The sequence below is a fragment of the Agelaius tricolor genome, unplaced genomic scaffold, assembly GCF_023055355.1.
Source record: "Agelaius tricolor isolate 1412-34295 unplaced genomic scaffold, bAgeTri1.0.p SCAF_6, whole genome shotgun sequence".
Lineage (NCBI taxonomy): Eukaryota > Metazoa > Chordata > Aves > Passeriformes > Icteridae > Agelaius > Agelaius tricolor.
This window is the reverse complement of record NW_027269266.1, coordinates 26,893,069-26,913,649: the sequence shown is the minus strand read 5'-3', so window position 1 is coordinate 26,913,649 and position 20,581 is coordinate 26,893,069. Positions and strand designations below refer to the sequence as shown.

The following is a 20,581-nucleotide window of genomic DNA, read 5'->3' as shown; positions in this document are numbered from 1 at the left end:
AAGAAAATTTACTTTGTAAGAGAATGAAGAATATATGGGGCTGCAGAAGGAACGGGAGGGACCAGCTTGGGTCATCCCTAGGCACCAAGTGAAAATTGCATCTCCTATCTTCATTGTTAATTGTGTTTGTTAGGGAAGCCTGTTACCTGCTAAAGAGCAGTCAGTGAATTCTGATTTTATAGTTGTTTTATGTTTGTCTATACAGTGGTATTTAAAACATGTAATAGGCTCCAATAAAGTGTGGTACCATTGCTTAAGAAAAGTCATACTCCCTATGGACATTAGAGTTTATCTTTCCTTGAGGTGAAATGTTTTAAAATTTTATGAAAAGTTTTAAGAGAAATACTGTTTATTTCACTTGTTGCATGCCTGGCAAGTTCCAGGACTTCAAATGTCTTTTTAGCAAGAACAGATTCCTTGGGTTACAATGTTTTAGAACAGTATTTTTATGACAGTTATTCAAATGCTTTCCTTTGTCTAATTCTGGAACATGAATAAAAGAGCAAAGGGAAAGCCCATCTTCAAAAGCAAAGGAAAAGTCTAAATTGTATCCTGTATCATCCTTTGACAAAGTTCTGAAGTCAAGTTTTGTTTTCCTTTGCACATTTGGAGGTTTTTCACTGTATTAGCCAACTTTCCTTTTTCTCATTTTTCCGCAACCAAAACAAGCTATGTCTATTAAGCCTGATCTCCACAAGCAGGTGAGTCAGAAAGTTCACAGATGGTTTACTCTTCCATTTTCTTGAAATGTAACTCTCCCAACTCTGTTGGGATTGGAATGCAGCTCCCTCACCGCTAGTCTGTTAGCTCATGACTATTGTGTTGTCTTTTGTCAGTGGCGACATTAAGTTGATGAATACTGGTGTCACATTACTAGTTTTGCTACTAGGTTAGAGAATTTCATGTTGTTATAATACCTGTATTTTAAGGCTACACATTCATAAAACATTTGAATACATATGTGTTAAGTTTATGATAAGCTTACAATAAATAGACTTTTATCTTCTTCTTTTAAATAACATTGAGTTTAGTTTAGGAGCGAACCTTTGTAGTTTGAAGCATAGGTGACAGAAAAGATACTTTACTAAATTGATTTGTTTATATTATTTCTATTTTTTCCCCCTAAAATGTGGGATAAAATTATGGACTGACCAGGTAGATGTTTGCTGTAAAAGTTATTGATTGTTGTCAGGATTTGTGGCAGGAATGATTTAAGGAAGGACCTTAAGGAAGGACCCCAAAGATGGGGAACACATTTTTATTTGGAAACAGTTTGTTGAGGAAATCAGTTGTAAACTTGCCAGAAATTGCTAAAAGATATTGTGACCATAATAACAGGTAAATGGCAAAATTACTTTATGAAATGTAGTGATTTGATCTGTATGGTACTTACAGCAACTGTCCATAGTGGGTTCTGGCCTCTGAGGAGGCCCTGGAATAAATTGAATAAATTGGTACAATCTATGCTCTTTAAACTATTTTTAAATGTATCATGTAATTTTATAGTAGAACTTTCATAGGGCTACAAGTTTCCATAGAGGAAGAAGATACCAAGTTGTATGATAAAAGTAAGCAGATGTAAAAATAACACAGGGTATGCTGACATTGCAGTCAAAAAGTGTGTGTGTCTTACACAACTTTAAAAAAACTGGCTTTATTAAACTATCTTTTATACCTCAGAAGTCAATTTTTGACACAGGTACTGATTCCTCTCCTCTTCCCAACTGTTAGCTAAATATCCAAATAAATTCCATAGATCACTATTTGATGGATTTAAAAAAACCTTGTGTATGTTAGAAATGCATTTAAGGTGACTTACTGTCTCGGAAGTATTAGAAATGAACCCCAAGCTAACGCAACTTAATTCTGAAGATTTGTTATTGTTTAAGCAGTCCTTTATCTTACTTGTCACAGTTCTTGGCATTTTTGTGGGCAAGAAGCACTGTTACCATTTCATAGAACTCTGTTTTACCATCTTTCTGTTAAATTGTATGCTTTTATAGTACAAGCTGCATTTTTCACAGTTTATTTGATGAGGTCTTTGGTTTGTGGGGTGGTAGATTTATTTCATGATATCATCGTGTAGATCTGTCACGGATGCTCAGTGACTAAACTTTCGTAGTAAGTAGGAGTCACTTGGCTTCCATCCTTTTCGCACAGTGCCTTCATAATTATGTCTTAGCTCATTCACACAATCATGGAATAGTTCAGGTTGGAAGGAACCTCTGAAGATTATCTAGTCCAACCCTCCTGCCTCCTCCTATCTAGAGTTACCTAGATATTCAGTCAAGGATATTTATCCAACAGTTCATCATTATTGTTTTAAGGCAAAAATCAGTCTAGATGTGTAGTACTTCTCATTTAATTCCCTGTCTTCAGACTCCCTATGACTCAGATTTGCTGAAAACAATCCGTTTTGTATTTCCTTGGAGTCAAGCACAGTGATTCTTAGAAAGGCCAGGGGGTAACCTATAGAACGGGACAGACTAGTTCTAAAATGTAGAAAGCTGTGTATTACTGCATGTGTCACACAAAAACTGGTAATTGGTGGTAGCACACAAAAGAGCAACCATCTATCCTGGGGAATAAGCTCAGAGAAAAATGAAGTAAGTGTGAGAAAATACAAATGAAGAACAGATTGATGGGATAAAACCATAGAAAACATATTATAGGATAATTTTAGGATTGAAACTATTTCTGAATACTTGAACAGAGATGGCTGAGAATTTGTGTTCTTGTTCACTTGTTTTATTAGGTGAGTAGGGAATCGCAGGAAGTGATAAGAGAGTAAGAAATAAAGCTTAAGAGAGCAATGGGCTCTGGCTTCTAAGCCTGTAGAGAAACAAGTAACCCAAGTGTATTAAACTGCTTAAATTAAATAGTCAAGCAGATATTGTTTAGGATGATTAGAGATCTCTATAATCTTCCTTGTGGGAGCTATTTATCTGAATAATGTTATTACCTTGCCAAGTAAGTTTCTGTGAAAATGCAATCTTCCTTAGAGTGTCTCTCCCTGATATTCTTGACACAAAATGTCATTTGATAAAGTTACAGATAATCCTGGTAGTAGAGTTTAATGCTGCCTTTGTCAATGTACTATATTATAAGGTTTATTCTTGCTTGCTGTTTTCTTAGAATCCTGAAATGACAAAGAATTACCCAGTTCCAGCTTTGATATTAAATTGGAAAGGCAGAAGATGAAATCTCTTTGCACCAAAAAAGATAGAAAATTCAGGTCTAATGTTTTTGTAGAGAAAGGGAAAAGATTTGAGATGCATCAAGCAAAGATCAGTACAAAACAGATCTCCAGGAGTGTGAACTGATCTTAAGGGCTTTCCTTTCCTTGATGTTCTTGCATGATACTCTTACATGTACTCTTCTGCACACTCTATATTTCAAGTGTTATCTGTTATGGTCCATATTGTCCGTAAAGGCACATAAGAAATTAGTGAGATAAAGCAGTTAATTATGTGAAGAAATTATTTAATGATGAAAAAAAATATATAGCAAATCACTAAAAATGCTGTTTAACTATACCAAACTTGGAAACAGCTGGCTTAGATGGAAACAGATTTTTTTAAAATTGGAAAGTCTGCATCTAGAAGATTTACGGAAGTAGTACATGAACCATTCATTTATCAGAGCAATGAACATAAAACACATTTCCCAGGATAGATTTAAAATAACAATTGTTAAGATAAATGAGCATATACTAATATTTAATGTGTGGAAGTATAATATAAATACTGAGCTGCTTTGTTTTAGTAACGAAAATAGGAAAACTCAAAAACTTCCTGGCATACAGTTAAGGCATAGTTGTAGTTTCTTACCAGTTGTTTATTTCATTAAATTTCAAGTTACAGCAGTTAGGAGAACAGTATTATCCCAAAAGTTAGGTCTTGAACTGGAACTGATTTTTTATTTTAAATGATCAGTCTGTAGCATTTTTTCTTTGACTTTTATATTTTAATTCTATCTATTTAGCAGTAAACTTTTTCAGTAGCCTTACAAGGTAGCTGAATGTGTAAATACCACAGTGGAAACAATCTCTGCATCATACCATACCTTTGTAATTAAGCAGTGGTTGGAAAGCTGTGACTTGTAAGCAGATGTATGCTAGCTGCCCATTCCTATGGACAACAAAGCTGTTACTTTTTCAGTGACTAACTTTAAAATTTTTATGATATTAATGTTTCCACACGCTCAACACACGTAATGCTATAAGTACTCAAAGATTGATTCTAAAATTTATATGGCAAGATTCTCACCCACAGTGGTGATAAATGAGAACTGTTGTCAACACTTTCAATGCATGCAAACTTAAAAATATTCTACAAAGGAAATAGAAATTGGAGAAATTTTATAAAAGCAATAATGATTTTTTTAAAATTATTTTTAGCCAGGAGTATTGAGTCATGAGACTTTAGGCAACTTCTTATTATGTAAACTGGAGCACAATTTCAAATACTAAATACTTGCCTCAAGAGGTCAAATCTGCTTATGCTATTGAAAGAGGTGTGGAATGTAAAGGAGAAGTGTTCTGTTTCCCTTTCCCAGATTGTATGTGGCCACCTTCCACTAACTTTCCTAGAGATTTGATAGATTAGATCAGGTAATGTCTTGGTGATTGGAAAAACTCATCTGAATTCACCAAATGGTGCATATAATGTCTATGTATTTATTTATATATAAACTAAAATGCAAGGGCTTGGCAGCATTTTATATGTGTATACAGGGTCTATATGTCTGCATCGTGTGAATTCTCCACAGGCAAATGTAGTCAGGCAATAGAGAATTTTGTACATGCCAAAATACCAGTGGCAGTGCTACTCTGCTTGATAGATTTTCTGGTAGTTTTGATAGCCACTAAATGTTGAAAAGCTTTGATAGCATTGTCAAGGCTTGTTTTCTATGAGTCCTGCGAGGAACAGGCTCTAGTGACCTCTTTTTTAGCTGCTCTTCCTCCCTGCACCAAGCATGAGATCACTAAGAACAAAAGCTTAGGAATAATATTTAGGACAGAAAAAGGGCAATCCAGTTTATACTGGTACATATTCACAGCAAGAGCAGGAGCCTTCATCATTTGTAGTTCAAGATCCGGATTCATGTGTACTTGTGTTGCTAGTGCTCTCAGTTTTTATGGCCTAGGTATGCATTTGACTTTAAAGGCTTTGCTCCCATGAGAAACTGTAATAGAGAATTGTGATTGCAAGAAACAGATTTTTGTGATGTCAAGAATCGTCACTGTATAAACATTTAAAACTTTGTAAGAGGAAGGGTAAAATTAACTTGATACTTTGGAAACAAGAAACATGATAAAGCAAAATGGGGAAAAAAAATTGTGCTCAAGAAGAGGAAAAAAAAATTTCAAGAACTGTCCATGCTGTATGGAAGAATGGAAGGACCAGGTGGATTTGTAAAATTTTGTCTTGCAATACATCCTATTTAATAATATTTGAAGCCATAATTGAAGTTTGGATTAAATAAACTTCAGCTTTAGGATAAAAAGGTTATGAGTTCAAAGTATACTAATATGAAAATTCAAAGAATCACAGAATCAGTATGGTTGGAAAAGACCTCCAAGCTCATCAAATCCAACCTTTGACTGAATGCCACCATGCCCATTAAAACATATCATGAAGTACCTTGTCACTTTTTTGGACATGTGTGGGGATGTCAGTCCTCCACTTCTCTGAGGAGCCTGTTTCAATGCTTAACCATGATTTCAGTGAATAAATTTTTCCTTCTGGGCAACCTCCCCTGGTGCAATGTGAGACTATTTCCCCTTGTTCTGTTGCTGGTTGCCTGGGAGAAGAGGCCAACCTTCATCTGCCTGCAGCCTCTTTTCAAGGAGTTGTAAAGAGTGATAAGGTCTCCCCTGAGCCTCCTTTCCTCCAGGCTGAACAATCCTGGTACCCTCAGATGGTCCTTGTAGGATTGGAGAGAGACCCTTCCCCAGCTCCATTGCCCTTCTCTGGATGGACTCTAGCACCTCAATGTCCTTCTTGTTGTGAACACAGGATTTGAGGTGTGGCATTTTGGGGAAAACAGAAACAAGTGAATTCGTGTATTTTCTAAAATGTGTATTTCAAACCATGTAGAAATTATTCTCAAACTTACAATGCTATTTCCCTGTTCCCACTTAAAATCAGAAATAATACCTACTGAATTTCTAACTAAGCCAATTTGACTCTTCATTATTAGTGCTTAGGTTTAGTGTTTGGAATGAAATATGTGTCAACAGCATTCCTTCCTTAATTTAATAGACAGTTGTTTCATCATCATTCTAACTGAAAAACTGTTGAGGTGGGAGCCTCTATCAGGTGCTTCGACCATCAAAAAGTAAAAATGAAATCAGAAAAGGGAAATGAGAAAAGGTTTGTATGAGCTTTCAAACACAATTGTAATGATGGAATCTGAGGACTGGAGAAGCTCCCAGGCCTTCTCCTCCTTCCTGGTCTCAATGCAAGGTGTTTTTTAACAGACTGACAGGCTCTTACTTGCCCTGACCCCAGGGAGATGCCCTGGGGCTGCCCACTGCCAGCTGTGGTGATGGGACAGACCCTGGTGGTCAGGACCTGCCCTGCTGACCCAGAGGATCCATGGGGTCTTGGTCTCACAGAGCCCAAATATTCACAGCAGCCTGATATCCTGAGTCTTCCTCTCAGAGATGCACTCTGAGGAGCTTTCAGACTGTTGAAGATGTAATTTTCAGAATGTCAGGAAATAAAGGAGTCCAAAAGACACTGAGAAAGTTAGCTGGAGTAATTTTAAAATGTAAAAATCTGATGCATTCTTTTTCTTATTTAACATTTTTAACAGTTATTTAAGTCAGGACTTAGCTGTAGTTCTGCTCAGGTTCTGGAGTCTGTTTTCATCCTTTACTTATTTCTTCCTTTAAAAGCTCATCCCACCAGCAGACTAAAATTAAGCCTCCCCGACTCCCTGTTGTTTGAACATCTGCTAAGGGAAGAGGGATTTGGTGGACATTTTTTATTAATGTGGACTAAAGATGTGTTGGCACATGCAGTCAGTACTGCTTTTTTCACAAAGAAGTCCTTTGTGAAGGTCCAAGTATCATTTAGTTCATAGCAATGTGTAAAATGAATCTGTCTTGCTCCTTGTGTTGCTGAGCCCCAGCAGGGAGGATGGGTGGAAGAGGCAGCTCCCGTTTTGGGTGTCAGGAGGAGGTTTTCCTCTGCAGCAGGAGCTGCTGCTCATATCTCTCTCTTGTTGTACCTCCTCCATTCCCTGTTGCAGAAATCACTTATCGCTGTGTTTATTTAGGCAGCATCATTCAATTCTGACTGAGTTTCTAAGAAGCATTTTTTTCGTAATTGTCATGGAATTCAATGAGGCTGTAATTTGGAGGGTGAAGTTGAATTCTGATGACAGTCTTACCCAAACCATTGGTAGCAGAAGGTTTGGGGAGGTCTCCTTTAGATCAGTGAGCAATGATCACTTTTTTTTCTTGGCCACTCTTTGCAAGGCCACAATGAGTTTTAAATTCTCAAATATAAGAAAGCTAAAATCAAGTGATTATCCTATTAAAGGTTTTAAATGTTTGTTTCCTTTGTGAAATTTGCTTTAAAAGACCACTTAAAAGTTATGAACAAGAACCTATATTGGCAGTGAGCCGTATACATGGGCAGCAGAGGACATGTAAATCTCTGCCTTCCGGCAGTTCAGTAACAACCGTCAGGTATCTCTTACCAACACAGACATGCTGCAGCCCTGAGTAATGCTTCATGAGCCACATCCTTAGTGAAACAACCAATTTGTAGAAAGGTGAACAGTTTTTACTGTTTTACAATTTCACTTGATGGTGCTGCATACAGGTTTGTTGGTGGGCTTGGCCTTTTTATTGCTGGAATTTCTACACCAATAAAGCTTTAGATTAAGCACAGCTATAGCTTGAGTAAATTGAGTAAAAGCATTGTCCAGTTCTCTGAATAAAATTAACTAGGCAAAAAAAAAAAAAAAGTTGTGCATGTAAATTTAGATACACATGTGTTGCTGTATTGTTGTATCTACAAAAGAAAGTCCATAGAATAAGAGGCTGTATAAAAATTGTAATGCCAACTGATTGCTGGATTTCTCTCAGCACGTCTCTTTGGTTTGTCTGTCAAGAAGAGCTTTTGAGTTTGTGCAAGGCTTTGTTGGCATTCAGGAAATTGTATATGTGTGGCTGGACCTTTTGCTTTTCTAAGTCATAATAAGATGTATAGAAAACCTCTGTAAAGCTTTTATATTTTGTATGCCTGTGATGTGTTCTATATTGTGTTAGGTTTACAAAAGGAAAATGGACATAGAAGTGGTTATTACTGTACATGTTATTGTAGGTGTTGAAATTAGTTATGACCCAGTAAATATGCAGGTTGTTATGACTTTCTGTTGAGAATTATAATTCAGAATAATTTTTTTCTAATGTTTGTTTCCTTTTTAATTGAAAAGCATTTCTGTGTACATAGCATATGAGTTTTACGTAACTTGTCTTATGAGTCTTTTTTTAAGGAAAAAAATATTTTGAAGTAAGAGGATGAAGATGATGAGAAAATGTAGGAAAAGTGTGTGATCTGGGCAAGTTTTCCTTATGTTTTGTGTATTCTGATTATAGGAGAAATGGTACACAAAATTCCAGTCTCAACTGAGTGCTCAATTTTCTTCATCTGAAGCTGAGTCACTTTAGAAAGTGAATAATAATTTTTAATGTGGGCTAAACCTCAAACAGTTTTGAACTTGGTATGTAAATTTGTCTTCAGTTATAAAAAGTACCTTTATCAGGGCTGAGAGATAGTTAAGAAAAAAACAAGACACTTTGATACTTTTGCTTTTATATATGCAGGTTTCATATTTTCGGTGTCATTATTTTAATTGTTTTGCCTTTACTTTTTAACCCAAGTCACATCTTTATCATTTTGAAGCCTTAATTTAAACCAGAATTTCTTCAGCATCCAGTGTAGAACCCAGCTACTTTTCTCCCCTGTACTTGTAATGGCTTTTCAGTTAGCAGTCTTTCACACCATGCCTTGCCCATTTATTCTGCCCCAAACTCACTGGGGTGTGAGGTAGGAAATGGCATCTCACCTCATCCAAGGCAAACTCTGAATCCTGGGCCAAAGTTTCCTGTTTTCTCCTTCCACCCTCTTGACTAAATGCAAATTGCAACAGAAGGTGGGTTGAACAGTGAGAGTTGAAATCTGTTCAGGCAGGGGACAGAATTGAAGGTCTTCTGTATTTTGACTGAATACCCAAATCTCTGACCTAGTGGGTAATAAAAATAACATAATTGTAAAAGCAAAGAAATGATAGATTTTTCATGAAACAAACATTATAATTCAAGCTACATTAAATTTGTACTGTGCCAGCTATAACTTTGCAGATAACATGGGATTTAAGCACTGCCATGACAGGCTATATACTATATACACACATATTTGGAAACCATCTCTCTTGAGGAGACCTTGGAATGCAGAGACTTTGACAAAGAAGGAAATTGTCCTTGATCTTAAAAACAGCTAAGAGTTTAAAACCATATTTGTGTTTTAACATGAGTGGTGCTTATGAATTTACTGAAATTGCTTTGATGTGCTAAGATTCTAAGGCATGCAGAACATCTGTACTTTTAGGAAATAGAGAGAATACAGGTTCTGTTCTGATGCTTGTGTTCACACCAGCTTTTTACAGTGATTATTTAGATGACTTGGATCAGACAAACTGTAAATAAATCCATACCATTGTTTTTACTTCCTATTTATTTCCTATTTTTAGAAAAAAACAGTCTTAGGAAAAATTTCTAGATACTTTTGTATATATTTTCTGGAATTTTTTTGCTTATTTTTTGACGAAGAGTGTGTACTTAACTATTTTTAAATGGAGTTGATAACATATTATTGGAGTTTCTATTCCATACAGCTTTCCAGGGCAGCTTTTTGTTGGCTTTTTGGTTTTTGCTTTTTTAATGTGATTCCTGAAAAAGAGTAGAAAATGATCCTATTCTTCATATCCCTTTAGGACAACTTATTAAAGCTGGAACATGTTCCCAATATTAGTTTGCCTACTCAAGGCTGAGGAAGAAGAATTAGTTTTTTCTGAGGGTTGTCAGCACTGTTGAGGAGTATGCAGGCAGAGGATGGTGTGTTGGCATTCTTCTTAAAATATCGATATTTCATTTTGAACAGTTTGAAAGATCTCTATTCTGGCTTGGATACTGTCACATGAACTGAGAAAAGTGATTGAATGACTGTGAACAAAAGATTGTAAAAAATGATTCTGCCTTGGCTATAGTACTCAAAATAATTACAGCTTCTGACCTGAATGTGGAAATCTTTTCAAAAGTTTTGCTGGACAACTAAAGCAGAATTTACATCTGCAGACCTTTATTTTCTTGACAGTAATTTCAAACATGAAGGCAATGCTTTTTGGATGTTTCTGTTTTAAACTCATGCAAGAAAAAGGTGAATGGTTTTGTTGTTGAGGTAGAGTGTATTTTCTTTCTTGATACTTGACTAAGAAAATGTGAAAAAATGGAAAGCAAGAATTTAATTTAATTCAAGTAAATAACATAACATAGGTTTTGCTTTTAATTACAGTTGCTTAGGTATAATACCGATTTAAACATGAATAGACTACCTGGCAAAATAGGGAATGAAAGTATAATCATTGCTGAAAGAAAACCTCAAGACACTGTTTTAAAATCACTAGAAAGCACTCTATTTCTATTTTATTTATGCATTTTTTAATTTGGATAATAAAAGATATGTGAGGAGACCTTGCTGTTTTTCTATTTGATGTTTATGTTTAAACTTTCCTCCAAAGTTCAGAAAAATACTTTTTTAGGATGAGGCTTAATCACCTCTGTCATACATCTGCTCATCTCACACTGCTACTTTTGTAGTTACTGCCATGATTGTCATAAGATGCAATGTTTTTTTATATACAACACAATATATATGGATACTGAAAAACACATTAAATAATAGAAACCAAATAAAAATAAATTTTTGTCAGTCATCAGTTTGTGTCCTTGTCCTGGTCAGTAAGTGTCTAACCCACCAACTTCTAATTTACAGCTAATAATAAAAATTTGTTGCTTAACATATTTATTTATTTTTTTATTTTATTGTTTTTTTTTCATAAAGTTGTGATTTTTTGTTGCAATTCAAATGACACAGCAATAAGATTATAGATGATTTTATCAAGTAAGTGACTGCTCATGAGACATGCTAAACGCTGTTCCCTATAGTTGACAGTAACATTGAAATACATCCATTTAGTGAAAAGAAATTATTTTATTGGGGCCACACATAGTCTCAGATGTTTTTGTTTAGGAAAATTTGGTAAATGAAAATCGTTGGGAAAAGCCATTCCTATTACTGTGTGAACTGTGTATGAGAGTGGGAGAGAAACACCTCCTCCCAACACCTCTTAAAACTGAATTTTAGTGTTGTATCCTGTTTATAACTGCTATGAACTGTTACAGAACTGTTACATAACTATTGTTCAAATCCTTGGCTGCTACATTTTCTCCTTACAGGTCACATAATTTGCTAAACTTAAGTTTTAGAGTCACGTTTAAGATGCTGCATTTCTTTAATGTCTAAGAACTATTACAATTTTGTTGATTTAATTAAGAGAAGCCATATTAGGTCCTAATGTTTGTAGTATTAAGTGCCTGAATAATTGCTCTAGAGAGTCCTGTTCTTGGTGTACTCTTTGCTTCTCTACTTTACTTCTAGGTTTTGTTGTAGAAATAAAATTGCAGATGCAAAGTTCATCTTTTCTCTTATTCACTGCTTTAGTACTCATTACTAGTTCGTGGTCTTGTGGCCATTATGCAAATTTGGCCATTGTACTACTGCATTTTAAAGAAACAAATGAGTTACAGTTATTTTTCTTGTATTGCTGAGATGTTTAATGAGGAAAAAACGGTTGTGTGCATGATGAGTTCTAAGTGAATCTGAATTCAAGGGTTTAGTGTAATGGCAGCTTACTGAAGTAATTGCTTTGTTATTCTGCGCATAGTTAAAAAAATTGGAAAAAAATCATCTACCTAATTCTGAACTACACAGTTCTGTTTAACTTTACACAGTTCTGTTTAACAAAAGTTACTGAAGCTTATAGTTTTTAGAATACCTGAGAGTTCTGCAAAAATTGAGGCTTTGAGAACAACATTTGTATTCTGTGATGTGATCACTGAAGAGTTTTTTCTGGAAGGTTCCCATTTATCTTGATATTGTCCAGCTCCTGTACTCACTGGCAGCTCTGCCTAAGGAGATTTTGTAGTGCTGGTGGAAATGACGATGTTTTGTGGTTGACTCGAGGACAAGAAAAGTGACTTGAAATAGTCCTGAAAAAACTCCTTCAGAAATATGCTATTTAACAGTTAAGGATTAGATCAAACAGTGTTTTTTCCTGAGCACTTTATGTTTACTTGCTGGTTTTTACAATAGTTGTTAAGAAGGTAAAATATGTTCTCATTTTCTTTGTGCCCACAGCTCTCATACAGCTACAGAAAATTACTAATGTGCATTGTGAAAAGCTATTAGCAGTTTTGATGGTTGTTTTTTTAATTACAGTTCATATTATGTAAATCAGTGTTCTTTATTTTCAATTTCTCTCTCTTTATTTTTTTTTATCCAGATTCCACCAAGAAAATTAAGGATGTCTTAGAAGAATTCCATGGCAGTGGCGTGTTAGCAAAATATAATCCTGAAGGGGTAATTTCTCTTGTTTCTTAATGATCAGAAATGATGGGGACAGTTTGTAAATTATATAGCATTATATATAGCGTCATTCTTAGCATTTTAAATAGAAGATTATTTATAAATCAGGTGTTTGGAGTATTTGAAAGTGTTTGGGAAGCAAAAAAACAGGATGCCATATGATCTGGAATATCCCTGTAGTCAGTTGGGGTCAGTTATCCCAGCTGTGCCCCTTCCGAAATTCTTATGTACCTTCAGCTGCCTTGCTGGAGGGCTGGTGAGAAAAGGCCTTGACTCTGTGTAAATAACTAAAACATCCTTCTGTTATCAACACTGGTCTCAACACAAATCCAAAACACAGCTCCGTGCAAGCTACTGTGAAGGAAATTAACTCTGTGCCAGCCAAAATCAGCACATAGATTCTGTTTCCCTTCTCCCCCCCACCCCTCCAAATAAAAAACAAACACCCAAAACACCTCCACAACCATATGATAAGATTAATAGGATTTCCAAGTGTCTGAAGATGGGAAATGTTAAGCATAGTTTCAAAAGTTATAAAAGTAAAGTCCATTAAGATTGCTTTATAAATTCTGTTTCCCTTGTGTTGCTTCTGTTTGTGGGATTTTCTGATGTTATGAAACAAAGAATTCAGCTGAAAAAAGCTATGTGTGCATATTGTCACTACAGATTCACCACTAGACAAGGTATTCTGATTTGGCTGGAAGAAAAAGGCAGATTGTTTTCTTTTCTTATCCTCAATTGAAGTATGCATTTGCTTAGCACATCCTAATAGTGTGATTCAGAATGTAGCTAAATAAAAAACCTGTTTCAGTAATGTTTCTAATAGTAATATTTCTGACTGTGCTCACATTATATGAAGTTCAGGATAGAAATATGTGCTAACCATTATGAAAATTACTAGATCTTACATTTCAGGATGTAAAATGCAAAAAATTATTGAAAATATATTTGCAGTAATACAGTTATTGTCAACTAATGAGTTATAGCTTATTAAGTATTGAAAAATCCTTTGATGCTTTGAACTTGGCTGGGCATAATGCTAGTCATTTTAGTCAGTTTCTGAGTAAAAAAATTTAGTAATTCAGTAAAATAGTGTGAGTTGATCCTGTAAGTGATCATCTTAGATTTCCAGGATTCCACTTAAGTACATTAATAGAATATTAATGGATGGGAAAGCTGTGATCATCCACAGGCTGTAGGACCTCCTTTACCTGCTTTTTCTTAGAATATAGACATACTTTTGGTTTTGTTGTTTTTTTTTTTTTTTTTTTTTAGGAAAAATGTGACCTGGTAAAATGGTCTTAATCTATTATATGTTTTTTCTTCTAATTCTTCACATATTTTCAGTCATCATACATGCTCAGTTTTGGGAAGCATAACCTGTTAAAGTAAAATATAACTATGCATGCTATGTGTATTTAAATAATACATTGGCATACAGGTAGCATATTTTCAAATTGTCAATTGTATATAAACATGATTACCTAAAGTGGTGTGATTAGTCTCTTTTAACAAAGCCATTCTTCCCATTTGGGGCTACATGGAAGTTGAGTCATGGCAAGATGGGTGCCCAGGAAAACTGCTCTGACTGAAGCCAGGTGAATTGGCAAAATCTGTACAAAGCTGGAATTAATAAGCACAGTTGGTCTTGAGATGAGTCTGTGACTCTGCATGGTGTCTCCCTGTTCTTCATTTCACAGCTCTTCATTTGCAAAACTTCTGCCAGTGTACTGAAACATCCAGAGCAGCAGAGTACCCAGGGCAGGGAGCAGGACAGGAGGAGGGTAGGGGAAGAAGGAATTCAAGACAAGCATCCTGTGATGACTTCAATGTCTTCAGCAGGAATCAAGCTATTCACTAACTCCTGGGTCAGTACTGGACCTAGGCTAACCCTGGAAATTTCTGTACTTTGCTGCTTAGCACTTAGACTTCAAGGAGTGCAACATAAAGAAAACATAGCTAGCAACAAAGCTGCTTTGGATCTAATAAGGTCTGTTAGCTCAGGGTTCATGCCATAGCTGAACTGAAAGCAAAGTGGCTGAAATTTCCTCTGGCACTGAGTGAATATTCTATTCTGACAAGCAAACTGCCTTTGCACAGGTGTGTCTACATTTTTGGCATGCATTCAGCCTGCTGTGTGGAATGATCTGCAAGTTGATTTTATGAGGTTGGATGAGGACTCTGTGGATTGGTCATAAGTAATTAACTATTATATGTAAATGAGATGACAAAAATTAACTGATCCAGCTGGCATCAGTCTTAGTGCAGCTATTTGTTTCCAGCACTTCTGCCTTGTTGTTTTGTTTTGTAGAGGATACCATCATATTTTCTTTTTACGTCTCTCTTTACTAGATAATTATCTTATAAATACTCCAAATGGTTTAAGTCTTGTTCTACCAAAAGATGATGTCAGTTTTTTACCAATAAACATGGGTCCTAGACCTATGACAAATTCATCAGAGGGATATATTTAATTAAATATATACTTATATATTTACTTACATATTTAAAGGGTTCAGGAATTTTTTTCACTGCATTGGTCCTACAGTGCAGTGTTTTGTCACAGGCTGATCGAATGGAATGCAAATAGCAAAAGAATTGGTATTCAAAACTTGATACCTGAAATAATCTGGTTTGTTTTACATTATTTTATATCTTGTTGATGTATCACTTATTGAGTGAGTGGATTTTAGGATTTATGGGAAGTGGTGTGTATAATTATCAGAAGTTTATCTACTATAGGGAGTTTATTTATGGAACTTTTACTCTCTGCTTTCAGTGTAAGGGAAATGCCTAAAATTTCTACTACTGAACAGCTGCCCTTTCATGTTCTTCTCTAAGTCAATATCAAAGATACAATTAAGAACAAATTTTATACATGGTATAAGACACATTGTCTAAGACCAGCCTCTTGGGAAGCTGTGATTGATAAATGTTCTTTTCATCATTCGAGATCTGCTTATATTAATTTCATCCATTTCACTTTGAGGAGAGCATTGAATAGGTTTACAAGAATTAGGAAAGCAGACAGAGCTAAAGACAGTGTCTAAATGGGCAGTAAGTACGCAGCATTGTGTGCTTGTAGACCTAGTGTTGTCATCCTTTTTGAGTGCATCCTGATTTTGAGGAGTCCATTGACTTTCTTGGCCACCTGGGCACACACTAGCCCATGTTCAACAGGCTGTCAAGCAGCATCCCCAGCTGCTTTTCTGCTGGACAGCTTTCCAGACAATTTTCCCCCATCCTGTGGAGCTGCCCGGGCTCGCTGTGACCCAAGTGCAGCACCGGCGCTCGGCCTTGTTGAACCTCATGTCCCTGGCCTTAGCCCATTGATCCAGCCTGTCCTGATCTCTATGCAGAGCCTTCCTAGCCTCAGTAGGAAATCAAATCTCTTGCCCAACAGGGCATCATCTTCAGACTGACTAAGGTGCAAGTCTGTATTTGTCCAGATTATTGATAAAGATATATTACAGGACTTGGTGAGTGCTGGGAGACACAGCTTCTGACTGGATGTAACTCCACTGAGCACCACTCCCTAGGCCCAGCCACCTGGTCAGTTTATTACCCAGCGAAGGTGCACCTGTCTAAGCCATGAGCAGACAGTTTCTCCAGGAGAATCCAGTGTTAAAGGACATACTAAAAACCTCAGAGGTCTTTTCCAACCTTGATGATAATGATTCTACAGAAGTCCAGGTAGACAATGTCCTCATCTACTAAGCAGGTCACCTTGTCATAGAAGGGGTTTAGGTGTCAAGGACCCAGGAGTCAAGCAGGATCTGCCTTTATGAAACTCCTGCTGGCCTGGCCTGATCCCCTGGTGCTCCTGTATGCATCATGTAGTGGCACTGAGGATCATCTCCATGATTTTTCTGCTTGGATTTTAGAATATTCGGTTCTGATAACTGAATTCAGTTTCATTTACAGCTCTTCTTGTTTATTAAAATTTAATGCTTTTTTTTAAAGTACATGTGGAAGAAATACTAACATTATATTTATTTCTCTATCTTGGTTGTCATTGCATGTTTAGAAATAAATTGCTTGCATTGTCTAATAAAGACTAGAGAGCTGACTTAGAAGCATTTTCTTGACTTATGAGCTAACACAAGAAAATGGGATAGTCCATCTAATGTCTTAAACCTGCTCATCTAAATCACTAACCTTTCACTAAAAATATTTCTATTATAAAAACAGAGCTTGGGTGTTATGACACTGCACTAATGTATGTATGTTCTTTCTTTCCTTGCATGTGTTACAGAAACAAGATATACTTAATCAAGTAAGTAATGCTAATTTGATTTTTTCCTTTCTTTATGCATAGTTGCAGTATATTTTATTTTGTAGGCTTCCATTGAGATCTACTTATTAATAAATCCTGCATGTGGCTATTTTTGCAGATGATAGAGTAATATTTAAATCTGAAACCAGAATGCATTCCTTTTCTGCTGGCAGAATTTTTCACTGAGTGAATTTCATTTTTGTCATTCACAGTACATAATTTTACTAACATTAATTGAGTTTAATATGAGAAATAAGTTAAGAGCAAGTAATTGACTTGTTCCATACTTGTCACGGAAATTTCTCTTTACTGTGAAATCTCATAATGGTCTGTATTATTCTGAAATGACAAGAACCTATCTCAGGAAAAAATATTAAATACTGATTTCTATAACCATATAATACTGTTTATATGTAGCAGGCTTAAAATTGCAGATTTAGTAATTTGAATAAAGCTTATGCTGTGCTTTGAGCAATTGTGACTTCACAGCAATTGCAAGAGAAATGGCTAAAATGCTGATCATCAACCCTAGAAGCTGCACCTGAGGAACATCAGTAGCCTCAAACAAAGGTAGAATGGAAAAAAGAAGGAAAGGAAGAAGGACTAATCAAATGGACTATTTTATTTTAAGTGACCTAGTTATCCTTTCTTGGTAACACAGAGGTGTTAAAAAGCTCCACCTCTGCTGTTCTCGGAAGAGGCAGCCAGAACATGAGAGCAATGAGAAAGTCAAGAGAGAGAAAGGGGTAGTTTTGTAGGAACCCCTAACTTTCAGGGGTCAGAGGCCAATTGAACTTCTGGAGATGTGTTAAGAGCAGAACTCTCCATTGGCAACAGGGCTTTCTTCGGATGACTGACTTTACTTCTTTATTTTTTTTTAATAAGCTAACTGAGTGACTTCAGAGGGTCCTGAAAGAGAAGGTTTCAGCATTAAAGCAGTGTGTCTGTGACCAATGTTGAGTGTAATCTCATCAGTATTTAGCTAATTACTTTGTAAAATGAGTAGGTGAATAATAATAGAATCAACAAACTACATGAAATTTGGGAGTTAATATCACACTGGAAATGCTTGATGAGGTAATGGGCTATAGTAAATGGAATGAGATGCACGTGTGCAGGGTAGAGTGTGGTGTACCCTGGTCCAGCTGGCATTGTCAGATAAATTGACATGTATGTAGCTGATCACAAGATGAATGCAAAGTATTGTGGTTTAGTCATGAAGAGGAGAAGGATGTTACTGGGATATTGTAATAGTGTTCCTGTGGCCATGGCAGTCTGGAAAGAAGACAAAACTTGTAAGATGAGGTAGTGTCTTAGGCCCATTGACATTAGTGGAAAAGTAGTTAAAATTTCAAGCACACAGTAATATGATATGGAAGGATATTTTGTGTTCTTTGCCTCAGATATATTCTTTGATGTGACAGAAGATATTAAATTCCTGTAAAGATCTTGCCATATTATAATGTATTAAGTGAAGTATTTCCACTACAAATAGGAAGATTTAATTTTCTATAAAAAAGGTACTGCAGAAGTCAGATCTTCCTACTTTTGTCCAAATGATGGGATGAAGTGAACTCAAATTGGAACTAATTTACAGAAGGTTAGTAGGATGTGCAGAATTATAGCATATATAATGTAGGAGAAGCCTGTCCCTCACATGTAAGAAACTGAAGTTGTATCTTTCTCTAGCTGCAGAAGAAAAGAATGTAACATCTTGTGTGCATCACCAGCAGAAACCTCTAGGTTTCAGACACTGGGTACTCTGTTTTTCTGGCTCCATGGGCAAAATTTCTAGGGAAAGCTTTCTGGATACCTAGAGAGTTGGGAAGCCTGCCAGGCAGAGATGCTGGCAGTCTGGCTGGGAGCCTGCTTTCTGTGGAGCGTGTTGAGGGCATTGAGGTGTAAAATATTTCAGATAGTCAATTTCTGCTGTTCAGTTTTGAACAATTTAAATTATCTTTACTGGTCTCTCTCTATCTCCTTTAGTCAGTCTGTGCTACCAGTGCTAATCTCCTCCTTTGGCATTCTTTCCTTTTGATACACTTCTCTGCTTTAAGAACTTAGTTTTATCCTTTTTTTCCTTTACATTATTGTGTTGTACAGTAGCTTTTGTTTAAAATTAATGAGCCTATTATCACTTTCATTTACATATCACATGTTAAAAAAGACAAAGAGCTTTAGACAGCCTATTTAATTATGATGGGGGGTGTTATTTGTTTGTTTTCATTATGAAGAACAATATGTTGTGTTTTGGTTTTTTTTTATTGTGATGACTTCAGCCATGCTTTATTGACCTGCATTGTGGCAGCTAGATAATGTTTATGAAACAGCATAGGAAGACAAAATATAGCAAAAATACTTTCAGTCATAATTTATTGCAGGAATTCATTGACAAATGGAAATGTCTTGAAGTTTTCTTGTGCAGTAGAGATACTGATAGATACAAGTGTATACATGTATAATTGAGCAGATGCCACTCCTCATGTCCTTTTAATTCTTTCTAAGCTATACTTTTAAATACTGGTGAGGAGAAAGTCAAACTTAGGTCAGTTAGTATAGTTCCACTTTTACTAAAGTCTGTACATTTACTGAATAAAGTGGATGTAACTTGTTGACAAATGGAACAGGACATTTTAAACCTTTTTCTGTTGGTGTATGTTATTATTCCCAGTGAAGGTGCCAGTTAGGCTCAGATTGTGTTAAATCTCAGCAAACAAGAGATTTCGTGTTCATTCATTGAGTGAAAGTTTATTAATTTGTATCTTTGAAACTTTAAAGAGGGAGGAATGAGCAATGACAGGTAACATGACATTGTCACATATTACTTTTCTTACTAAAAGTGTTGTAGCAAGTATTTTTTAAAAATGCAGCTGAAATAACCTCCACAAAAGCTTGCAATGTACAGACAGGGTCATTACAGGTAAAATATATGAGAATACCACCGCCATAGAACATGCATAGAAAAATGATTTTTCTTAATCCTAAGTACCTTATGAAAATTCCAATTCAGAAATGGTTGTTCATGAGTAGGTTTTTACACAATCTGCACATGCAGATAAAGTGTTTGTTTCAACCAGAACTTTTTTGTTATAACTGACGTTTTTCAGGGATTCCCTAATTTTGCTATTTTATTTGTCTCAACTATGCTACCTACCCCATTTTTCCTGACCAATTCTTCTAGGATAGGATGCAAACTTTCTGCTTGTAACTTTGTTTGATATGTAAAAATTTCAGGTAGTTTTTGAATGATAATCTTCTACAAGAGCCTTCTAAAAGTATGTGATTCATCACTCTTCTTGAAAAAAAAAATCTCACCTTTGTATAGTAAATGTAGCATATTCAGTAAGAGTTAGGTATTAAATACAAGTACTTATGTATGTAGTACTTAAGGATATACAAACTTATGCAAATATGTATTTCCTTATGTATTAAGGAAAAGCTGCTGATAAAAAAGTGTTTGGGTTTTCTTTTACCTGCATGTAAGATTGAGATGAGACTGCAGTAGCTGGTGAATACATTTCAGACTTATTTTGGTAATTAGTATCAATTTATTTTAATAACATGAGACTGTTACACTTAA

General features: G+C 35.7%; 1 protein-coding gene across 6 annotated transcripts in view; it reads left to right on the top strand.

Annotated features, from left to right (window-relative positions):
* DGKB (diacylglycerol kinase beta) overlaps nucleotides 1-20,581 on the top strand; it is a 378,935-nt gene that overhangs the window by 95,138 nt on the left and 263,216 nt on the right. For 4 of the 6 annotated variants that reach the window (XM_071429110.1, XM_071429109.1, XM_071429108.1 and 1 more), the window contains exons 3-4: nucleotides 12,643-12,719; nucleotides 16,981-17,001. In XM_071429110.1, coding sequence (XP_071285211.1) covers nucleotides 12,643-12,719; nucleotides 16,981-17,001 — 98 coding nt within the window. The remainder of the gene's footprint in view (nucleotides 1-12,642; nucleotides 12,720-16,980; nucleotides 17,002-20,581) is intronic. The other 2 variants (XM_071429111.1, XM_071429113.1) reach the window with 1 other exon arrangement.